The sequence below is a fragment of the Diplotaxodon limnothrissa genome, linkage group LG18 (assembly GCF_057381915.1).
Source record: "Diplotaxodon limnothrissa isolate DT_005_m linkage group LG18, D_limnothrissa_male_GT1.1, whole genome shotgun sequence".
NCBI lineage: Eukaryota > Metazoa > Chordata > Actinopteri > Cichliformes > Cichlidae > Diplotaxodon > Diplotaxodon limnothrissa.
This window is the reverse complement of record NC_140613.1, coordinates 22237073-22253437: the sequence shown is the minus strand read 5'-3', so window position 1 is coordinate 22253437 and position 16365 is coordinate 22237073. Positions and strand designations below refer to the sequence as shown.

Genomic DNA, 16365 nt, shown 5'->3' with positions numbered 1-16365 from the left:
TTTCGACAAATGCTCTTTTTTTTTCTTGCTCACTAAACATCTCAATACTTTGGACTTCATCCCCCAGTCATCCTATTTTTAATCTCTATAACCACCCGTCTGCATGACCCCCAGACACAGCAGGCTGCATCAGCCAGCTGTTGGATTATTGCCACGGCACTATCTCATCGGGGAAGGCGTGTCAGTCCCCGAATTACTCAGCGCCCCTTTGTCCTCGTTCGGTGGCCAGCCAGCGACACTCATGGCGGCTGCACCCGTCAGGCAGCGCTCCGGACCAGGGGGGCAGCGGGCACAGCTCCCGCCCTGTTACTACGAAGGGTACCTGGAGAAGCGAGGACCGAAAGAAAAGGTAGGCTCACCCGGTGCACATCAATTGCCGTATTTTGGTTTCGGCGCGTCCTGTAGATGCTGGAAGTCGGTGTGTGTGTATATGTGTGTATGGACCGCACACCGGCTGAGCCACCATTCCCAGAGAGCTGTCAACTTCCTTATTGTGCGAGAATGGGTGAGGCGAAACTGCACTGCTGCTGCTGGCGGGGATTTATTTAATTCACACAGCGGTGAAGCATATTGGAGGCAAAGCATGCAACGATGTAGCATCTAATCACAGCGTCTGAATGACAGAAATCACGACTGCTGTCGAACATTACATGTTATTGCCACATGAACCGAACAGGACTGTATTTTGTTGATAACGGGGCATCTGATTGTCACAAACGGTACCCCAGCCAAGTGTTTCCACTCAGAATCCATTAGCTGACTCACAGACACTCAATCTTTTGAATTATTGATCCGCCAGTCTGATCTCTGAAATACATATCCTAGATTTCAAATAAAGTTACACAGAGAAATTGGCAGTTTTGCCCAAGGATACTTTCACGTATTAGCTTTATTTATAGGGAAGACGATAAAGAAGACACTCCCCAGGTGTCCTACCCCTCTCTGATTAGGCTCCTTTTTAATGCAATGTGGACATGTAATGTGAGCATGGCTCAGGTGCAGGGTGTCGCAGTGATCCATGGCCACAGACTGACAGCAGCTGAGGCTCACTCACTACAGCCATCTCCAGGGACAGGAAATGTGGGGGTGATAAAAGGAAAATATCCATTACACTGACAGGGAAGACAGCACTGGCCCTTTTTGGTTTAACATTTTTAGTTAGGTCTGTGTGTCCATCTGTATGTGACAGGCATCCAGGCGGCTGTGGACGTGCCTGTGTGGGAATTCTTTGTATTTCTTCAACAACGCCAAGGACACTCATGTAAGTTCCAGATTATATAGCATCTTGTGTGTCTTTTTTCATATAATAGTGTGCTGGCACTAAAATATAATTATGTGTGCAACAGTATGTGGAGAAGCTGGACCTCAGCGGCTTTGTGTCCCTGAAGGACGACTGCAGCCGGGACAGAAACCTAGAGGCAGCTAGGCTCATCCTCCAAATGAAGGATGGAGAGACCAAACTCACAGTAAGCCACTTGGCTCACACACTCAGACGCAAAGATGCTAAAATTAACAAATCTTTGCTGAGACAGAAAATGCTGCTGCTGTCTTTTCCAGGCACCAAACTTGGAATCACGGGAGCTGTGGAAAGGATTCCTCTACTCTGTTATAGATGTAGGTGTTAATCTTTTACACAGCTGCTGTCCCTGCGTCCCTGTACCAGCCTGCCTCTCACATGTTTTTCCTGTCCAATTACAGCTGAATGTACCATCCTATCTCACACTGCTGCCGGGGCAGCTACAAATGCTACAGGAGGTGGTGGACAAAGAAAGAGCCAGGCGGAGAAGTCGCAATCCTGCACGAGCTCCTCCTTCGCCTCTCTCCGTTCCTTTAGTAGGAGAGATCCCACCGTGAGCGCTCCTCTGTGCTACATAGAGAAGATGCACTGCAGCTAAAGTGGCTTTGGTATATCACCACATTAACTGTAATACTGTGTGTTTCATCTGCAGATGTTTTCGGCCTGTGTCCCGGACGGAGGCTGAAGTCCTTTTAGAGAGACACCCAGACTGTGGCAACATGTTGCTTCGTCCAGGCAGAGACGGATGCTCGTTGGCCGTTACTACTCGACAGGATCTCAACGGGTAAACACATTCTGAATATCTGAAAACCGCAGTTACAAAATCACAAACATCAAAGGTTAACTAGAATATCATTACATGCTGTCTTTTTCTTTTTTGTGGCTCCAGGTCAGTTTTCAGACATTACAGAGTCACACAGAGGGACCAAGGTGGTTATGTCATTGATGTTGAAAATCCTGTAAGTGCACAAGTGTCATCAGTTACAGTTTTACAACATTTCATAAGAGGAATGTAAAACATGTTAGTATAACTGACCTACTTTCAGATTCATGAGTATTAGGAAAAGGAGAAGAGGTTTAATTTTTCTAGTGTACACCACAGTGGATCAGGAATGGTGTGATTGACATAAACACAAAGAAAAGGAAGGATTTTAACAATTATTGCATCAGCCATTTAGAAACTACAGCATTTTCACAGGCTCAAAAGTAATTACACATTGTGGACATGGGTGCCTTTTTTCATTTAGGAGACACAAGATACAAGACTTGTAACAAAGCAGTGATTTTAAATCTTATTTTGGTGTTAAGTCAGCACATTTTTAAAATGTTTATCAGATTTGACTGCGGATTCTTTTATATCTCAGTGACCATCAAAGTTAGGTCAGATGACACATATAAATAACTGCCACAAGTGTCATCACTATGGCTTTCAAATGGCGAAACCTGCTTTTAAAAATACTTTCATTCTCCAGCTCAGCAACACTAAAAGATGTTAAAGACTATAACAGACAAGTAAAGTGGATGATTGTGGAATTAACTGATTAAAAACCCCTTCACAACATCTAGCCAGTTAAGAGCACTCGAGGAGGCACTGTAAGTGTATCATTGTCAAAGCCTGCAATCAAGAGACGCCTTCACGAATGTGCAGACGGTTTACGGCAAGACACAAAAACCACTGTTTACGTTTAAGAACAATAAGATCAGATTAGACTTTGCTTGGAAACAGAAAGCAATATATTATTGTGCAATAAGATTCTTTGCTAAAATTAAACCAAGATGAACTTTTATCTCAAGAATGGGAAGAGTGGGCAGAAGGAAAATAACAGCACACGATCCAAAGTAGATCACACCGGCTGTAAAATACACCAGAATTAGCGTTATAGCATGTGCATGCATGGCTGCCAGTGGAACAAAGTCCACCAGTGTTTACTGATGATATGACTGCTCATAAGTGAAGTAAGTGGGTGAACTTTGAAATGGATGTATACATTTTGAGTAAAAAAGGTACAGTTTGAAAAGGTTATAGCAAAAGTAACCCAGGAGCTTGATAAGCCAGAGAAGTGAAATGAAAGTGGTTGAGTGAGTCTCAGGATCTCCGTTCAAATGAGCATGCTTTTCACCTGTGCAAGGGAAAAAAACCCAGAAATCCACTAACAAGCAGCAACCAAAAGCAGCTGCACATAAGGGCCTGGCAGAGCATCACAGAGAAGGAACCACATTGTTTGGTGATATCCATGAGTTCCAGACAACAGAGAATCCTTGTATGCAAAGGATTGCATTCAAGCACTGAAAATAATCCCTCTGAAAACAATGTTTAAGTTTTTATATAAAAAAATGATGTAGTTTCTGTATGGGCAATGCTATTTATTTTTGTCTTGAATCAAAGTTAAGAGTCAAAGAGTTTATTTGCATCATTTCAAATCAATCCTGGTGGTGCACAGAGCCAAAATTCACAAAATTGTGGCCTGATCAAAAAACTTATAGACCTTACTGTTATAGATTCAGAATTTTAACATTACATCATGGCTGTGTTTTTATTGAAGAAATGTGTGTTGTTGTTTGTTTATTTTTGCAAACATCAAACCGCTTAAATCCAACTGATCAGACTGATGCATGAGATTATTAAAAACACGGGTCTCAGTTCACCTCTTTTATTGTGAATCACAGCTACTTAACCATGATGCTCTATGTTGGATATTTTTTTTTTTAAATAAAGAGCTTTTATGCAGGATGTCAGATACAAACTTGATGTTTCAGATCTCTTCAGAGCTGTTATTTTCTCTGTACTGACAGCTGGTCCAAATCAAATATAGCTCTGTCCTCACATTAATCCTTTAAAGCTTTTTGAGTTTTCAGGTTTTGAGGATTTTTGTGGATATTTTGGCACACAGGCCTTAAAAACATTATTTGAAAATAGAACTGTAAGACATAAATTCTAAATTTGAGTAGAGAGATTGAAGAAAGCAGGAGAATCAGGGCTATACTTCATATTAACACTTATATGTCCTCATTTGTGCTTCTTGTATGTGGAGTCCCCAAGGCTCAATCTTTGGACCGGTTTTTGTTTGTTTATATGCAGTACCCCTCGGTCTTCTGCTTAACAGCTACTTTGCTATGCTGATGATACACGGCTATACTTTTCTGTTAGGCCCAACAACCTCAGGGCCCTCTCCTACCTCAGCAAATGCTTCACTGCCATTAATATTTGCATGCATTTACATTTTCTCCATCTCAACACTGGTAAAACTGAGGCTCTTGTGTTCAGCCCTGACAATTTCTCCAGGGAGGCCAGCCAATTACATTGTTCCCCATCTCCACCAATATCAGATCTTCTAAAAACCTTGGTATTATTTTTGACCTGCAACTGAAATTTGAAATACACCTCCAAGGGAATCCAGACTTGATTCTTTCATTTAAAAAAACGCTGCAAAAATCGGTCGCTGTCATTTCATAATTTACAACTTTAAGATTGCTATTAAAAAGTCACTGGCCCTGATGAGGCACCTCTATTCTTGCTGCTCAGCCTGTCAGTTTATCTGAACAGGTTCTTTGAAGTGTTCCACGTTTTTACTTTTAAGCCTGAGGTGATATTGAGATGCTTTTGAAGTTGGAGTGCCCAAACTTTAGAACAGCTTCCCTCAGCCTATCAGGTCGGGTGAATCTGTGTTTTGTTTTTAACAACTGCTGAAAACTAATTTTTTATAGATTATCTTTCCCTTCATCTTTCTCCCATTATTTTTTTAGCCGTAGTTTAGATCTAATGAGTATATGGAGGTGAGTATGTCAATAACATATGATTGACTATTTGTCTGTATGCTAGATTATGTATACTTATTTTTAATGTAAAGCTTATCCAAACTATGAAACACACTGTAGCTGTGTGTTTTAAGTTAATGTTATTGTTTTTATTGTTATTATTATTATAACACAGAGGTATCTTCTTGCAGATCCCCTGTGCCACTCTTCATGAGGTCATTGATGCACTAGTAGAGAAAACAGCAGGAACTCTTCAGCCTTTCCTACTCGAGGAGCCTTATGAGGAGAATATAAGTGAGGCATTACTAAACATTTCTCACCCACCTTTTTAAACAAATTCTTAATACTAATTTTGTTAAGTTTATGTCATCAGCATATGTTTCTGCCAATGATGAGAATGGAGAGAGGATCCTCCACACTGCCCCCTCAAGCCCCCTGCCTAGGGCCCCTGTCCTTCCTCCAAAACAAGGTTTGTGCCGGTCATATAAACCATGTGCAATGAGAGGCAGAGAGTATATCGTGATCACTGCTCCCATTCTGGTGCAGATCGTTGGTCCTCCAGCAGTCCCCTGTCCAGGTCCCCCGCCCCAGACCGTCGCATTCTGACCTCACCAGTCCCGGCCTCGCCCAGCAACCCGATGAGACGACTCATCCTCTCCCCTTCACCTCTCACACAGAGTGAGTACAAGATGTGCTGATTTCATTGGCGGCAGTTTATCTGCAGTCCTTTAATCCCAAATTGTTTATCCCTGGTTGTCCACAGCGCTCAATGAGGAGCTGAAAATGAAGCTGGAGAAGAGACGAGCGAGTCAGGAGTGACTTTTACTGATTGGGAGGGACTTCCTGTCACAGCATACACAATCTTCGGTGCCAAACCTACTCTCACTGCAGCTACGTGCTCATCCTGTGCCTTCAATGTGGAAGACAAGGGACTACAGAACCACTACTTTCTCTTGGGGAACCTTAAAACTGTGTATGTTTGTTTCAGTATTTATGTTGTTAGATTTGACATGAGTTAACTGACTCTGGCTAGCTCCCTAAGAGCAAGACCGACTGGTTATCACAGATTACTTTCATGCAATCTCTCAAAATGCTGCCCGCCCTGGTTGGCTGATGACCCACTTGCGCGTTGTCCAGTTGCATAATATTGTTTACAACCTGCCTCCGAGCAAAAATACAGTCCACAAGAACTATGAATCACTCACAGAAGGACTGGCACATATCGGACCTCCAGTTGAGCCTCATGTTTTCCTGTTTGAGCCAAAAAAACAAACAAATAAATGAAAAAAATACTGGGTGCTAAACTGCTGCTACAACACTGGAAACCACTTAAAAAACAACATGTAGACTGCCATGATCAACTCCAATGCAACAAACTCTGACATGAGACAAATCCAGGCATGCTCAGCTCCTTGAGTCACCTCATTCACATCACTACATGTAGCATGACTGGAATAATAACAATACAACTTAGCTGCACACTCTCTGCCTGCCTGCTCCGAGTCCTACATCTGACTGATAAGCAACCATTAACACTGCTGTTGACACAATGTAGCTCATTTACAGCTCAACTTTAACTGTGTTGTGCGTGTTTCCTTATTCTCTTCTCTTGTGTACGTGCTATTGTATGGTGCTATGATTGACCAGACCTGCCTGGAAACCACAGACTGTATGTAACTCTAGATGATTTCTGTTCCTCTGTAAGAAAAAGGGAAAAAGAAAAAAAATCAGTCTACTGTAGTCATAAGTGAGGGCGCCCTCTTGTGGTACATCTGTCCCATAACCCTAATGAGCACAATCACTTTCAATAGGTCAACCCCTTTACTTTGCAGAGTAAACCTGAAACTTTTGTTATAGTTTTTTTTTCCAGCTGCACTACAGTTAACTGATTATAGGTCTGAAGGTGCTCAAACAACGACAAGTAACTCTACGTGTAAAAAACGTTTACAGATCAGTGTCAAATGACTCTTAAATGTCTTGCAGTGAACAGTTTCTTGTATGTTGGTACATGATTGTCTCGTCTACTTTATTATTATCAAAGGTAGTTGGATATCTGAAGAATTAAATGTGTTTTTGCATGGATCCGTTGTGAGTTAAGGCCTCTTGTTATCGAGATAGTATTGATAAATTCCACTGTTATCAGTTGATGATTAGAAAGACTATTGGTGCCCTGTTTTTCCTTTAAAAAAAATCTTTTAGGTTAAAAGTTAAGGTATTAACATGGGGATTATTGCGATTTTAGTCCACGATCTCGACAACTATCAGAAATAAATGTTAATATGTAATCGACAGTTTCTACACATTTAAACGGTTAGAAATGTCTTGCCAGAAATACGGCTAGACATTTGGTTTCAATTGGAAGCAAGGAGAATATTTTTAAAGTCTGAGGTTTTGCTAAGTTAGAAGAAAAATCAATCTATTTACCTTGTCAAACATGCTTCTTTGTTTAATAACAAAGTGGCTAACCCTCTATCTCCCCTTTCTCTACAACCTTTCTCTTGATTTGTGGCGTCTCAATCAAATGTAACTATAAGATCATAACAAATATGCATCAGTTCTCTGCGCTTTTCATATTTCTGTGCATGTGCAGGATTATTATAGTGCCAGAATATTGCACATGCAGGGAGATGATGGTGGCATTAATGTAAATACATCGTTTCCATCGTGGAGGGCAGATAACAACACGCCGCCCTGCTATGTTGCATTGCTTCATCACTCCTGTTTGGACACGCTGCCAGGTGTTTTTACGGTTTACCTGATCCGCCCAGCTGGAGTCAGCTGTGCCTTCTACCGACAGTAGTAGTACTATAACGAACACTTAATCAGACCGGAGGTCAGCGCCTTCCGCCACACTCTGAAGGGGTGTGGGGGACTAGTTAAAAAAAAAAAAAAAAAAACCCTGCGCGGCTGTCCGGAGTAGGAGCCCCGGCCATTCAGATCCTTTCACCGACCGAGGGATATGACCGCTGAGAGAGGCTGTGGACAGAAACGAAGCACCGCTGTGTCTTTAGAAACACTCACTGGAGGCTGACGGGCTGCTGAGCCGTTGCTTGAGCGCCTTTCCTTTTTAATTTTTTGTGCGGTCGCTGATTTTTAGACGCAAGCTTGCAGATAATAAATCTCAGTGAAGCTGCTGGCTACGGCCAACGTCTGACACCTCTGGGGTACGTTAGACGTTAGTCTCAGTTGTTCACACTTTTATTGAGTGTTTGCTAAAGGTATGTGGGAGTTTTTGATTTTGCCTTGTTTATTTGTTTTTGTTTTTTAAACTATCAAACTATCCGTGAAGCGGTGGTGAAATATGTCGTAAACAGGTGCTGGGACTATTTTTTTTTCTTAGAGGAAACCTTGGGGTGTGTCCGTGCGCAGGTAAGACATTAACTTGTGATTCGAGTGTTTGCTCACTCTTAGCTAACCTGCAAGAGCTACTTTATTAACAGCTTCAGGGTGAATTTCACGTTAAAGCTTCACTACATGGGGTAACGTACTTTATTACTATTATTATAACTAGTTTAGCTAAGTAGCGTACTGTTAAATTCTCATTTATTTTATGGATTTTTGTTTCTACATTGATTTTCACACACTTATCGGGTTTGTTCTACTGTCCAGATTCAGTTGAACGTAAACATGAGAGGCATTGTGCTGTGAGTGTGTGCGTGTGCGCCTGCGTGTGGGTGTAGAGTGAAGCTGGGATTGGCCCTCAAGGCTAAATAATCTTATCGGGGTGCATTCTCTGACATGTTGTGGCTCATCAGGTAACACACACATCATTACTTCAAATTTGATTACTGTGAGAGTAATGAAAACAGATGCTCCTTTTGTAACAACGACCTAATTAAAGGTTACCTCAGTTTCTTGCTCTGTGCAGTGAAACCACTCTTGCATCTAACTTCCTTGCAGCCAACTTTGTGCAAGAGCTCGTCTCTAATCGAGCCCAGAATTTGGCACTCTGTGTGAATCTTTCATTGTTTCGGTGCTTGGTGCTGCAGGAGAGCTGAGGTTGACATCCCTGCACCCTGCTGAATGCTTTTCATGGCCCTGCATTAACATCACTATGGCACTGACAGAATTACTGCAGTGCTGACTTTAGCTCACTCTGTCCTTTCTGGCGATTCCTTTACTTTTTCTTTTCTTTCTCCCCCCCCCCCCCCCCCCCCCCTTTTTTTTTGGCTAAGTTTCTTACACTTTGTTTTGATGCACTTTAATGTTTACCCCTGTCAGCTATTGTCCTGGTGTTGTGCTGTACATCCATTAAGGTTCTATACTTTTCCTTCTTTACTCATGAACCGTTTTTAATATCTTGTACACCCTTGTATTTTTCAGCCCCCATCGCCTTTGTGTCTTTGGTCCGTGCCATCCATCTCCCCATGGACAGCCTGCAGAGCGGGGCCAGTAAAGGGGCTGCTACCCTTCAAACACCACAGACCACATCACGTCATAGATGCCACCCTGCCGCCTTTACCGCTCTATGACTGACTGTTGAGGAAACGATAAAGCCAAAAATCCTCTGAGCTTGAGCAAAAGGAGCCATGAATCTGCTGCTGTCCCTCACTGTCTTCTGCCTGCTGCCTCTGGCCTTGATGGCCAAGGAAAACTTACCACTGAACTGCATCCCCCGCAGATCTGTGCCTTATCACAGTAAGCGCTGCTCTTTTGTCTTGTGTAACTTGCAACTTGACTTACAGTGCGTCAGCTTGTGTTAGCTCATATAATTTGGACTGACTCAAAAGGAAATGGGATTTAATCACTGGTGGTTGCCGAGTTAATCATTTGTCTGCTGTCTCTTTTTTTTCCCTTAGGGGACAATGCTCGTTTTTTTAGTGAGAATGATGTCTATAACTACTCCACCATGCTGTTGATAGAAGATAAAGGCGTGCTCATGCTTGGTGCTAGGGAAAAAGTGTACGCACTTGACCTCTATAACATCTCCCAGAAACGTGCTTCAGTAAGAACACCGTTTTTTTTGTTTGTTTGTTTTTTTTAACAGGCAGCACCCACTTTATTCCTTTTAAAGCAATCTCTTTCACCAATCCAGGGCAAGTGCCCAACATAGCCGATAAGACCATTTCCCATACCATACCATACCATACCACCAGCTTAACAGGAAGTCTCATAACCAGAGTTTTGACACATTTTTCAAAGATGGGAAAAAAACCTGTTTAAAACTTTGTCCTTAAATTACTCTTCCTTCACATGAATTTATCCTGTTTTCACCTCAGATTGCACCTTATTAATGATCAGCTACAGTCAAAAAATGGCAAGTATCATGGCGTATTTGACCGTTGATTCTTAACACAGTGTAAACAAAGCTAGCAGACATACTAAAGCAGATCATCTCATTTGAGCCGCAACACTTCCTGTTCAGCAACAATTTTAGCCACATCTTCACAGTTTAACCATCTTAACAGCAGCTGTGCTTCCTTTAAAAAAATGTAAACGTTGGAAGTATTGTTCTGTACAGCAGAAAACCTGTTAGCCCTGAGAAACATGTTCTCCTACCACACAGAGTAGTGTGACCAGTAATGAAAGCAATGTCAGAGTTGTGGACTTGTCATAACGTTTGTCATCAATCAGTTATTATGACAGGCCCAAACTTTACCCTATTCAACAGAACTTCTATTAATTTTTTTGAAGTGTGACCAAAATTGTGTTTTTTATATTTTAGGCTGCATGGGAAGCAACTCCAGCAAAAAAGACAGAATGTAAAAACAAAGGAAAAAATGCAGAGGTTGGTTAATTGTAGTTTTGTAAAGGTCAATTTACATTAAGCAGAGGCAGTCACTGGTTCTTGAATTCCTTTCACAGACGGAGTGCTTGAACTATATCAGGATCCTGCATGAGGTGGGAGATGACAGAATGTATGTGTGTGGAACCAATGCTTTTGATCCCGAGTGCAAATACGTGGTGAGATAAATTCACTAACTGATTGAATAGATGGTTTTTGTGGCTTTTCATCAGCTTCACAATAAGTGCAGAATAATTCCAAAGATAAAACGGTGTTTGCCGGTGCAGTCCTTTTCAGGTGATGCATTGACTTTTGAGAAGGAGATGGAGGATGGCAAAGGGAAGTGTCCATTTGATCCTTTCCAGAGATACGCTTCAATCATGGCAGGTAGGTAGAAATTTGCCAACTACACTAAGAAACCTGTTGAAAAGATTAGCAGAGCAAACAGATTTTCTTTTGCTCTCTGGTCTCGTTAGGTGATGATCTTTACTCAGCCACGTCAATGAACTTCCTCGGCTCTGAACCCGTCCTAATACGCTCGTCTGGTAACATACGGACTGAGTTTAAAAGCTCCTGGCTTAATGGTAAGATATAAAAAAAAAAAAAATTTTTAAACCTATTAGTTGAGTCAAAGTTAAAGATTTCTTTTCTTCTTGTGCCAGAGCCCACCTTTGTTTCCATGGCTCAGATGCAAGAGAGCAAGGAAAGTGAAAGCGGAGATGACGACAAAGTTTACCTGTTCTTTAGTGAGACCGCTGTGGAGTGTGACTGCTACAACAAACTGGTGGTGTCCCGCGTGGCCCGCGTCTGCAAGGTGATAAAAGGTTTTACATTGCATGCACTTCCAATGACAATGGCACATAAATGGCACTTCTTCCATTTGTGCTCCTGCAGCCCTTTCCGTTGTTTCGTTGCTATGTGTATTTTTCCTCCTGTTATGAATTTCTGTGTTCACAGGGGGATCTTGGCGGTCTAAGGACTTTGCAGAAAAAGTGGACAACCTTCTTGAAAGCTAGAATAGACTGTCCGGTGCTGGAGTCCCAGCTGCCGTACATTATCCGGGACGCATACCGCTGGTGTGACCCCGAGAAGGATTGGAAGAGCTGTATTTTTTACACCGTCTTCACAGCACAGTTGTAAGTTTGGACATGTTTGTGTAAGAAGGAAAAGGCTAACTTCCTCTTTTATGTCTTTAGGACACCAGTTGGCTAAGATGTCCTGCATGTTTGGTGTGTGTGTTTATTTAAGGGACACATCAGACTTGTCTGCAGTGTGTGCGTACCGCGTGTCAGACATAAGCCGAGTGTTTGCAGAGGGGAAGTACAAGACCCCAGTCCCCGTAGAAACCTCCTTTGTTAAGTGGGTGATGTATAGCGGAGAAGTGCCCGTCCCTCGGCCTGGAGCTGTAAGTCTTCCCAAAATTCCCTTGTGCATTTTATTTTATTTTATTTTATTTTTTTAAAGAAAACCCTAGCAGGAAGCTGATTCCTTTTTGCACCCTGCTCTCTCTTTCCTTTTTGTTGATCCTTTGCTAGTGTATAAATAATGCAGCTCGTAAAGCAGGCATACATGAAACTTTGGATCTACCAGACCGAACCCTTCAGTTTGTCAAGGACAAGCCCCTCATGGACCAGGTTATCCAGCCAATAGGAGATAAACCTCTATTGGTGCGCAGAGGAGCTACATTCACACAAATCATAGTAAACCAAATGAAAGCTGCAGATGGCAACAAGTACCCCGTGATGTTTATAGGCACAGGTTTGCATCAGTACATCATTCTGTCACTTCCTGTTTATTGTCCATTTTGCTGTTTTTGATGACTTAACAGTGGTAAGCATACTGGACTTTATGCATGTAAATATGTTTTCTTGTTTTTATACAAAAGACAAAGGCACAGTGCTGAAAGCTGTGAACTACGACGGAGAGATGTTCATCATAGAGGAAGTACAAATCTTCCACCCCCGTCAGCCAATCAAGATTCTTAAATTCTCAAATATCACGGTAATTTGAGATAACCATTCATTTAAAAAAGTTTATATCACAGCTGATGCCTCAGTAGTGATATTGTTTCAGGAATTCCATTACATTTTTATTTATTTATTTTTTATCCTTCAGCAAGACGGGATTCATCAAGAATGTGAAAAAACACATATTTAAGTTATTTATAAAGAGTCTTCTCAGAAAGAATAAACAGGTTCAATATGTTTGGTGTCAATGTACATCAGCATCATCGGTGCTCTGTGTTTCTGTCATAGATCCAAGATGTACATGGTCAGCTCTATGCAGGCTCAGACACTGGAGTAGCCCAGATACCACTGGCCACCTGTGAGAGGTCCTCATCCTGTATGGACTGTGTTCTAGCCAGAGACCCGTACTGTGGCTGGAACAGTGCTCTGGGGAAATGCGTTTTCATTTCTAAATCACACCGGTAGGCATCACTTTAAAGACAAGGACCAAGTGATATTGATGTTGTATATGCAAACTAATTTTCCATTTACTTGCTCTTTTTTTGGTAGTGAAATAATTCAAAGTTTGAAAGTTGGAGATGCTTCCCTCTGCCCTGATGCTGGTGAGTTTATTCATGAAACTGAATCTTCTGGAGTTTGCACATTTCTGCATGTGATCTGTTGCAGTTGTCAAACTGAAAATGGATTTATGGGTGTCTGTTGAAATTTCAGACCCTATCAAGCCTGTGAATTTGTCCGTCCGGGAAGGTGAGGACCTGAAGCTCAGCTGTCTACCCCTTTCCAGCTTGGGAAAAATCATGTGGCAGAAGAACAATATTGATCTGACGCCTTCAGCTGCACTTCAGCTACAAGACGGACTTCTGATCCAGAATGTTTCATTAAGCGATGCCGGTCATTACCGCTGCTTGTCTGTGGAGCACTCCAGAGCTAAAAAGCACAGCATAACTGTAATTGAGCATCTGGTCACAATTGACCTATCAGACTCAGGTGATAGGACACTGGATACCCAAGCTCAGACTGATTGTGCATCAGTTACAGGACTGCAGGTTGCATGTGCTCTTTTGGGGCTTGCTTTTTTTGCCCTTTTGGCCTGGAACTTTTACAAAGGCCATCTGTGTATGCCTTGGAGTTGCTTTAAGAGTAAAAGTGAAGAGCAATCTCAGGAGAGCCAGAACCAGGAGGCTTTACACTCTGGTGTGAGCTACCAAGCTGCACCCAGAGAGGAAAAGTCTGTGGTCATCAGCAGCAACAGTAACAACAACCAACACTGAGAGTCACAAAGCTGAAGCGCATGACATTAACAAAGATAGACTTTAGAGTCAAATCAATGCGGGGGGGACAGAAACAGTTTCATTTCTGCCCTGAACTAATGAGAATAGGGGTTCAGCGGTAATATTTGCATAGAAACTTGGATGTAAAAACATTTCAAATGCTTGTTTTGATAAACAAAACTGATAAAACTAAGTTATTTTTGGTACAAATATGATGTACTTGAATTCCTGCCTTTGTTTTATATGCAGGTTTGTGCTCAAATTCCTACTAATTGTTTTAAGTACCACAGATTGGAATATGTTGCAATGACTGGTTTGATTTTTTTTTTTTTTTTTTTTTTTTGTTAAACAGGGAATGTACAGTAATTGAAATCGAGCCACTTATTCTGTAACCACTAGGTACCAAGACTTTGTTTTATTGTAATTAAACAAAATCTATATGTTCTTTAAGTTGTTTCAGCGAGTTTAAAATGCTTACTGTTTCATCTCTAACGTGAAGTTTGTATGAAACCCATTAACCAGTGGCCAAAAGGAGAATGGGGGAAAAAAAATCTTTAATGTGTAACTTTTTGACTAAATTACAGTTCTGCTTTCTTAGACATCAGTACAGTGATTTGAAGCTTTAATACTGCTTTTCTAAGAGAGCAGCTAAAACAAAAACAACAAAGCACCTTTACTGTACAGCATGTGTAAAACCCAGTCACTGGCGGCTTTGGTCCGTACTGATCTGTGGCATTTATCTCCTGTAGCGATACCTCTTGAAGTGGAACCAAAGCTGGAAGATCCCATTGGCGAACTGACAGCGAAAGCCGTGTCGGTGCGAGTACTCCCACTCCCTGTTTACGATCTTAAAAGCAATGTCCTCATATGGCGGGCCCGCGTGGAACCTTAAAATCCCAAAGTCCTTGTTGTCGGGACTGGGCTCGAGGAAGTACTGCGGCGTGGATCGCTTGTCAATCAAATCTGGATAGAAGATGTTGAACTTGTAACCTTGGACTATCTTAGGGGGAGGGTTGTCGAAGTCGTAATGTGTCTGGTTGTACTTGTTCCACTCGAAGCCTGTGTGGACCCTGTTGAAGAAGCGTGGTTTCCTGGGGCGGTATTTGTCTGCCCACAGGTACATTTTCCCAGTGACCGGAAACTCAACGCTGAACTGGGCCTCATCGTTGCCCATGCCTTCCTTGGCCCGTCGCACAAAGGCGTCCTCTGCACTTTCGCTGGCATCACCTGACAGACAGAAAGTGGGAAAACAGTGAGGCTACAGTTCCCAATATGCATGGTTATACATTTCTGCAGTGAGGATGCTTTGCTGTCATCTCATACCTGTGACTTGGAGCTGTCTGCGTGCTAACTGCAGCCGGTGTGCGTCTTCCTCTGGGGTGATCGTGTGGGTGTCCAGCGGCAGCTCAGACTGCATGAGCAACGTTGGGCTGTAGCGACCCGAGTCATACTCCGCTTGGCTCTGCTGGATCAGGTCCTCCTCCGTCAGAACAGCCTCCACAACCTCATCCTTTTCCTCTCCATCCTTCTTGTCACCCTTTTCGCCACCTTCCTCATCTTGGTTTCCTGCTGTAGATGTGGACGGACCCTCCTCTGGCTCTGTTTCAGTGTTTCTCTTTTTCTCTCTAGTTTGCCCTCCTCTCTCACTGGAATAAGGAAATGTTGGTTTAGATTTTACAGTGCACCTCTTGCAATAGTGCAAAGAGGAATTTGCAACTCAGGTCTGTACATTTTAACTTACTCATCTTCCTCACTCCTAGGCTCCTCTTTGATGATGGGAAACAAAGGTTCACTCTCTACTCCCTGTTCCTGTTTCAGTTTGAACAACTTCTGACGCAACACCTCCTGGTGTCGTTCTCTCAGCCTACAGCATAAAAAGTTAGATTTAGTTTTAAACAATCAGACTCTTGAGATTACAAATCTCTTCTATAAGAGTGCCCTGGCCAAAAAAAGACAGCAGTGTGATATTAAGTTGCATAAAGATGGGACTTAACTTTATTAAGCCAGCCAAAAACAGTGGGCATTGCCACATCACTGTCATACCTTGCTCTGGCCATGTAGACTTTGACCTGCTGCAACAGACTCTCCCAATAACCGATATCAAGATTGGATCCTCCAGCCCGAATCTTTGCCTCAATGTTTTGGTGCAGTGCTTGCAGCTGACTGTATGTCTTTCCTTTGAACACAGACTGAACATCTGTGCTCACAGCTGTATTGATGCCCTCACGACGATCACCTGAGAAATAAACTGATAAATTAATACAGTGGAACCTCGACTTACGAAATTAATCCGTTCCTGACGGTCTTTCATAAGTCGAAGCACCCATCGTGCCTTTTGACTGAGACGAT

At 42.4% G+C, this 16365-nt stretch overlaps 3 protein-coding genes across 5 annotated transcripts in view; 2 read left to right on the top strand and 1 right to left on the bottom strand.

The window, feature by feature from the left end:
• Window positions 1–103: 103 nt before the first annotated feature.
• stap2a (signal transducing adaptor family member 2a) lies at window positions 104–5872 on the top strand. Of its 2 annotated transcripts, none has more exons than XM_085378171.1 (11): window positions 104–349; window positions 1190–1261; window positions 1347–1466; window positions 1558–1614; window positions 1699–1850; window positions 1950–2081; window positions 2187–2256; window positions 5245–5347; window positions 5427–5522; window positions 5600–5731; window positions 5817–5872. In XM_085378171.1, exons 1-11 carry the CDS (start codon window positions 104–106, stop codon window positions 5870–5872), a joined length of 1236 nt encoding a protein of 411 aa, XP_085234297.1. The 2 variants fall into 2 exon arrangements, with proteins under 2 accessions (XP_085234297.1, XP_085234298.1); XM_085378172.1 differs by lacking the exon at window positions 104–349 and adding an exon at window positions 967–1080.
• A 2022-nt stretch (window positions 5873–7894) lies between these two features.
• On the top strand, window positions 7895–14086 carry sema4e (semaphorin 4e). Of its 2 annotated transcripts, none has more exons than XM_085377236.1 (15): window positions 7895–8217; window positions 9377–9691; window positions 9853–9998; window positions 10719–10781; window positions 10859–10957; window positions 11066–11165; window positions 11255–11362; window positions 11441–11592; window positions 11736–11914; window positions 12027–12183; window positions 12314–12536; window positions 12664–12779; window positions 13034–13206; window positions 13295–13347; window positions 13457–14086. In XM_085377236.1, exons 2-15 carry the CDS (start codon window positions 9583–9585, stop codon window positions 14014–14016), a joined length of 2238 nt encoding a protein of 745 aa, XP_085233362.1. In that variant the 5' UTR covers window positions 7895–8217; window positions 9377–9582; the 3' UTR covers window positions 14017–14086. The 2 variants fall into 2 exon arrangements, with proteins under 2 accessions (XP_085233362.1, XP_085233361.1); XM_085377235.1 differs by lacking the exon at window positions 7895–8217 and adding an exon at window positions 8319–8422.
• A 473-nt stretch (window positions 14087–14559) lies between these two features.
• Window positions 14560–16365, bottom strand: part of cactin — a 10998-nt gene continuing 9192 nt past the window's right edge. Inside the window, exons 7-10 of the mRNA XM_085377561.1 lie at window positions 16060–16252; window positions 15758–15880; window positions 15340–15662; window positions 14560–15243 (exon numbers count right to left, since the gene is read on the bottom strand). Coding sequence (XP_085233687.1) covers window positions 14753–15243; window positions 15340–15662; window positions 15758–15880; window positions 16060–16252 — 1130 coding nt within the window. The 3' untranslated portion in view covers window positions 14560–14752. The remainder of the gene's footprint in view (window positions 15244–15339; window positions 15663–15757; window positions 15881–16059; window positions 16253–16365) is intronic.

Coding starts and splice junctions, on each gene's coding strand:
- sema4e (XM_085377236.1), top strand. CDS start 9,583: ATGAATCTGCTGCTGTCCCTCACTGTCTTCTGCCTGCTGCCTCTGGCC. Junction 10,958..11,065: donor ATCCCGAGTGCAAATACGTG/GTGAGATAAATT, acceptor TTGCCGGTGCAG/TCCTTTTCAGGTGATGCATT. Junction 11,166..11,254: donor ATACGCTTCAATCATGGCAG/GTAGGTAGAAAT, acceptor TGGTCTCGTTAG/GTGATGATCTTTACTCAGCC.
- stap2a (XM_085378171.1), top strand. CDS start 104: ATGACCCCCAGACACAGCAGGCTGCATCAGCCAGCTGTTGGATTATTG. Junction 1,467..1,557: donor ATGGAGAGACCAAACTCACA/GTAAGCCACTTG, acceptor TGTCTTTTCCAG/GCACCAAACTTGGAATCACG. Junction 1,615..1,698: donor TCCTCTACTCTGTTATAGAT/GTAGGTGTTAAT, acceptor GTCCAATTACAG/CTGAATGTACCATCCTATCT.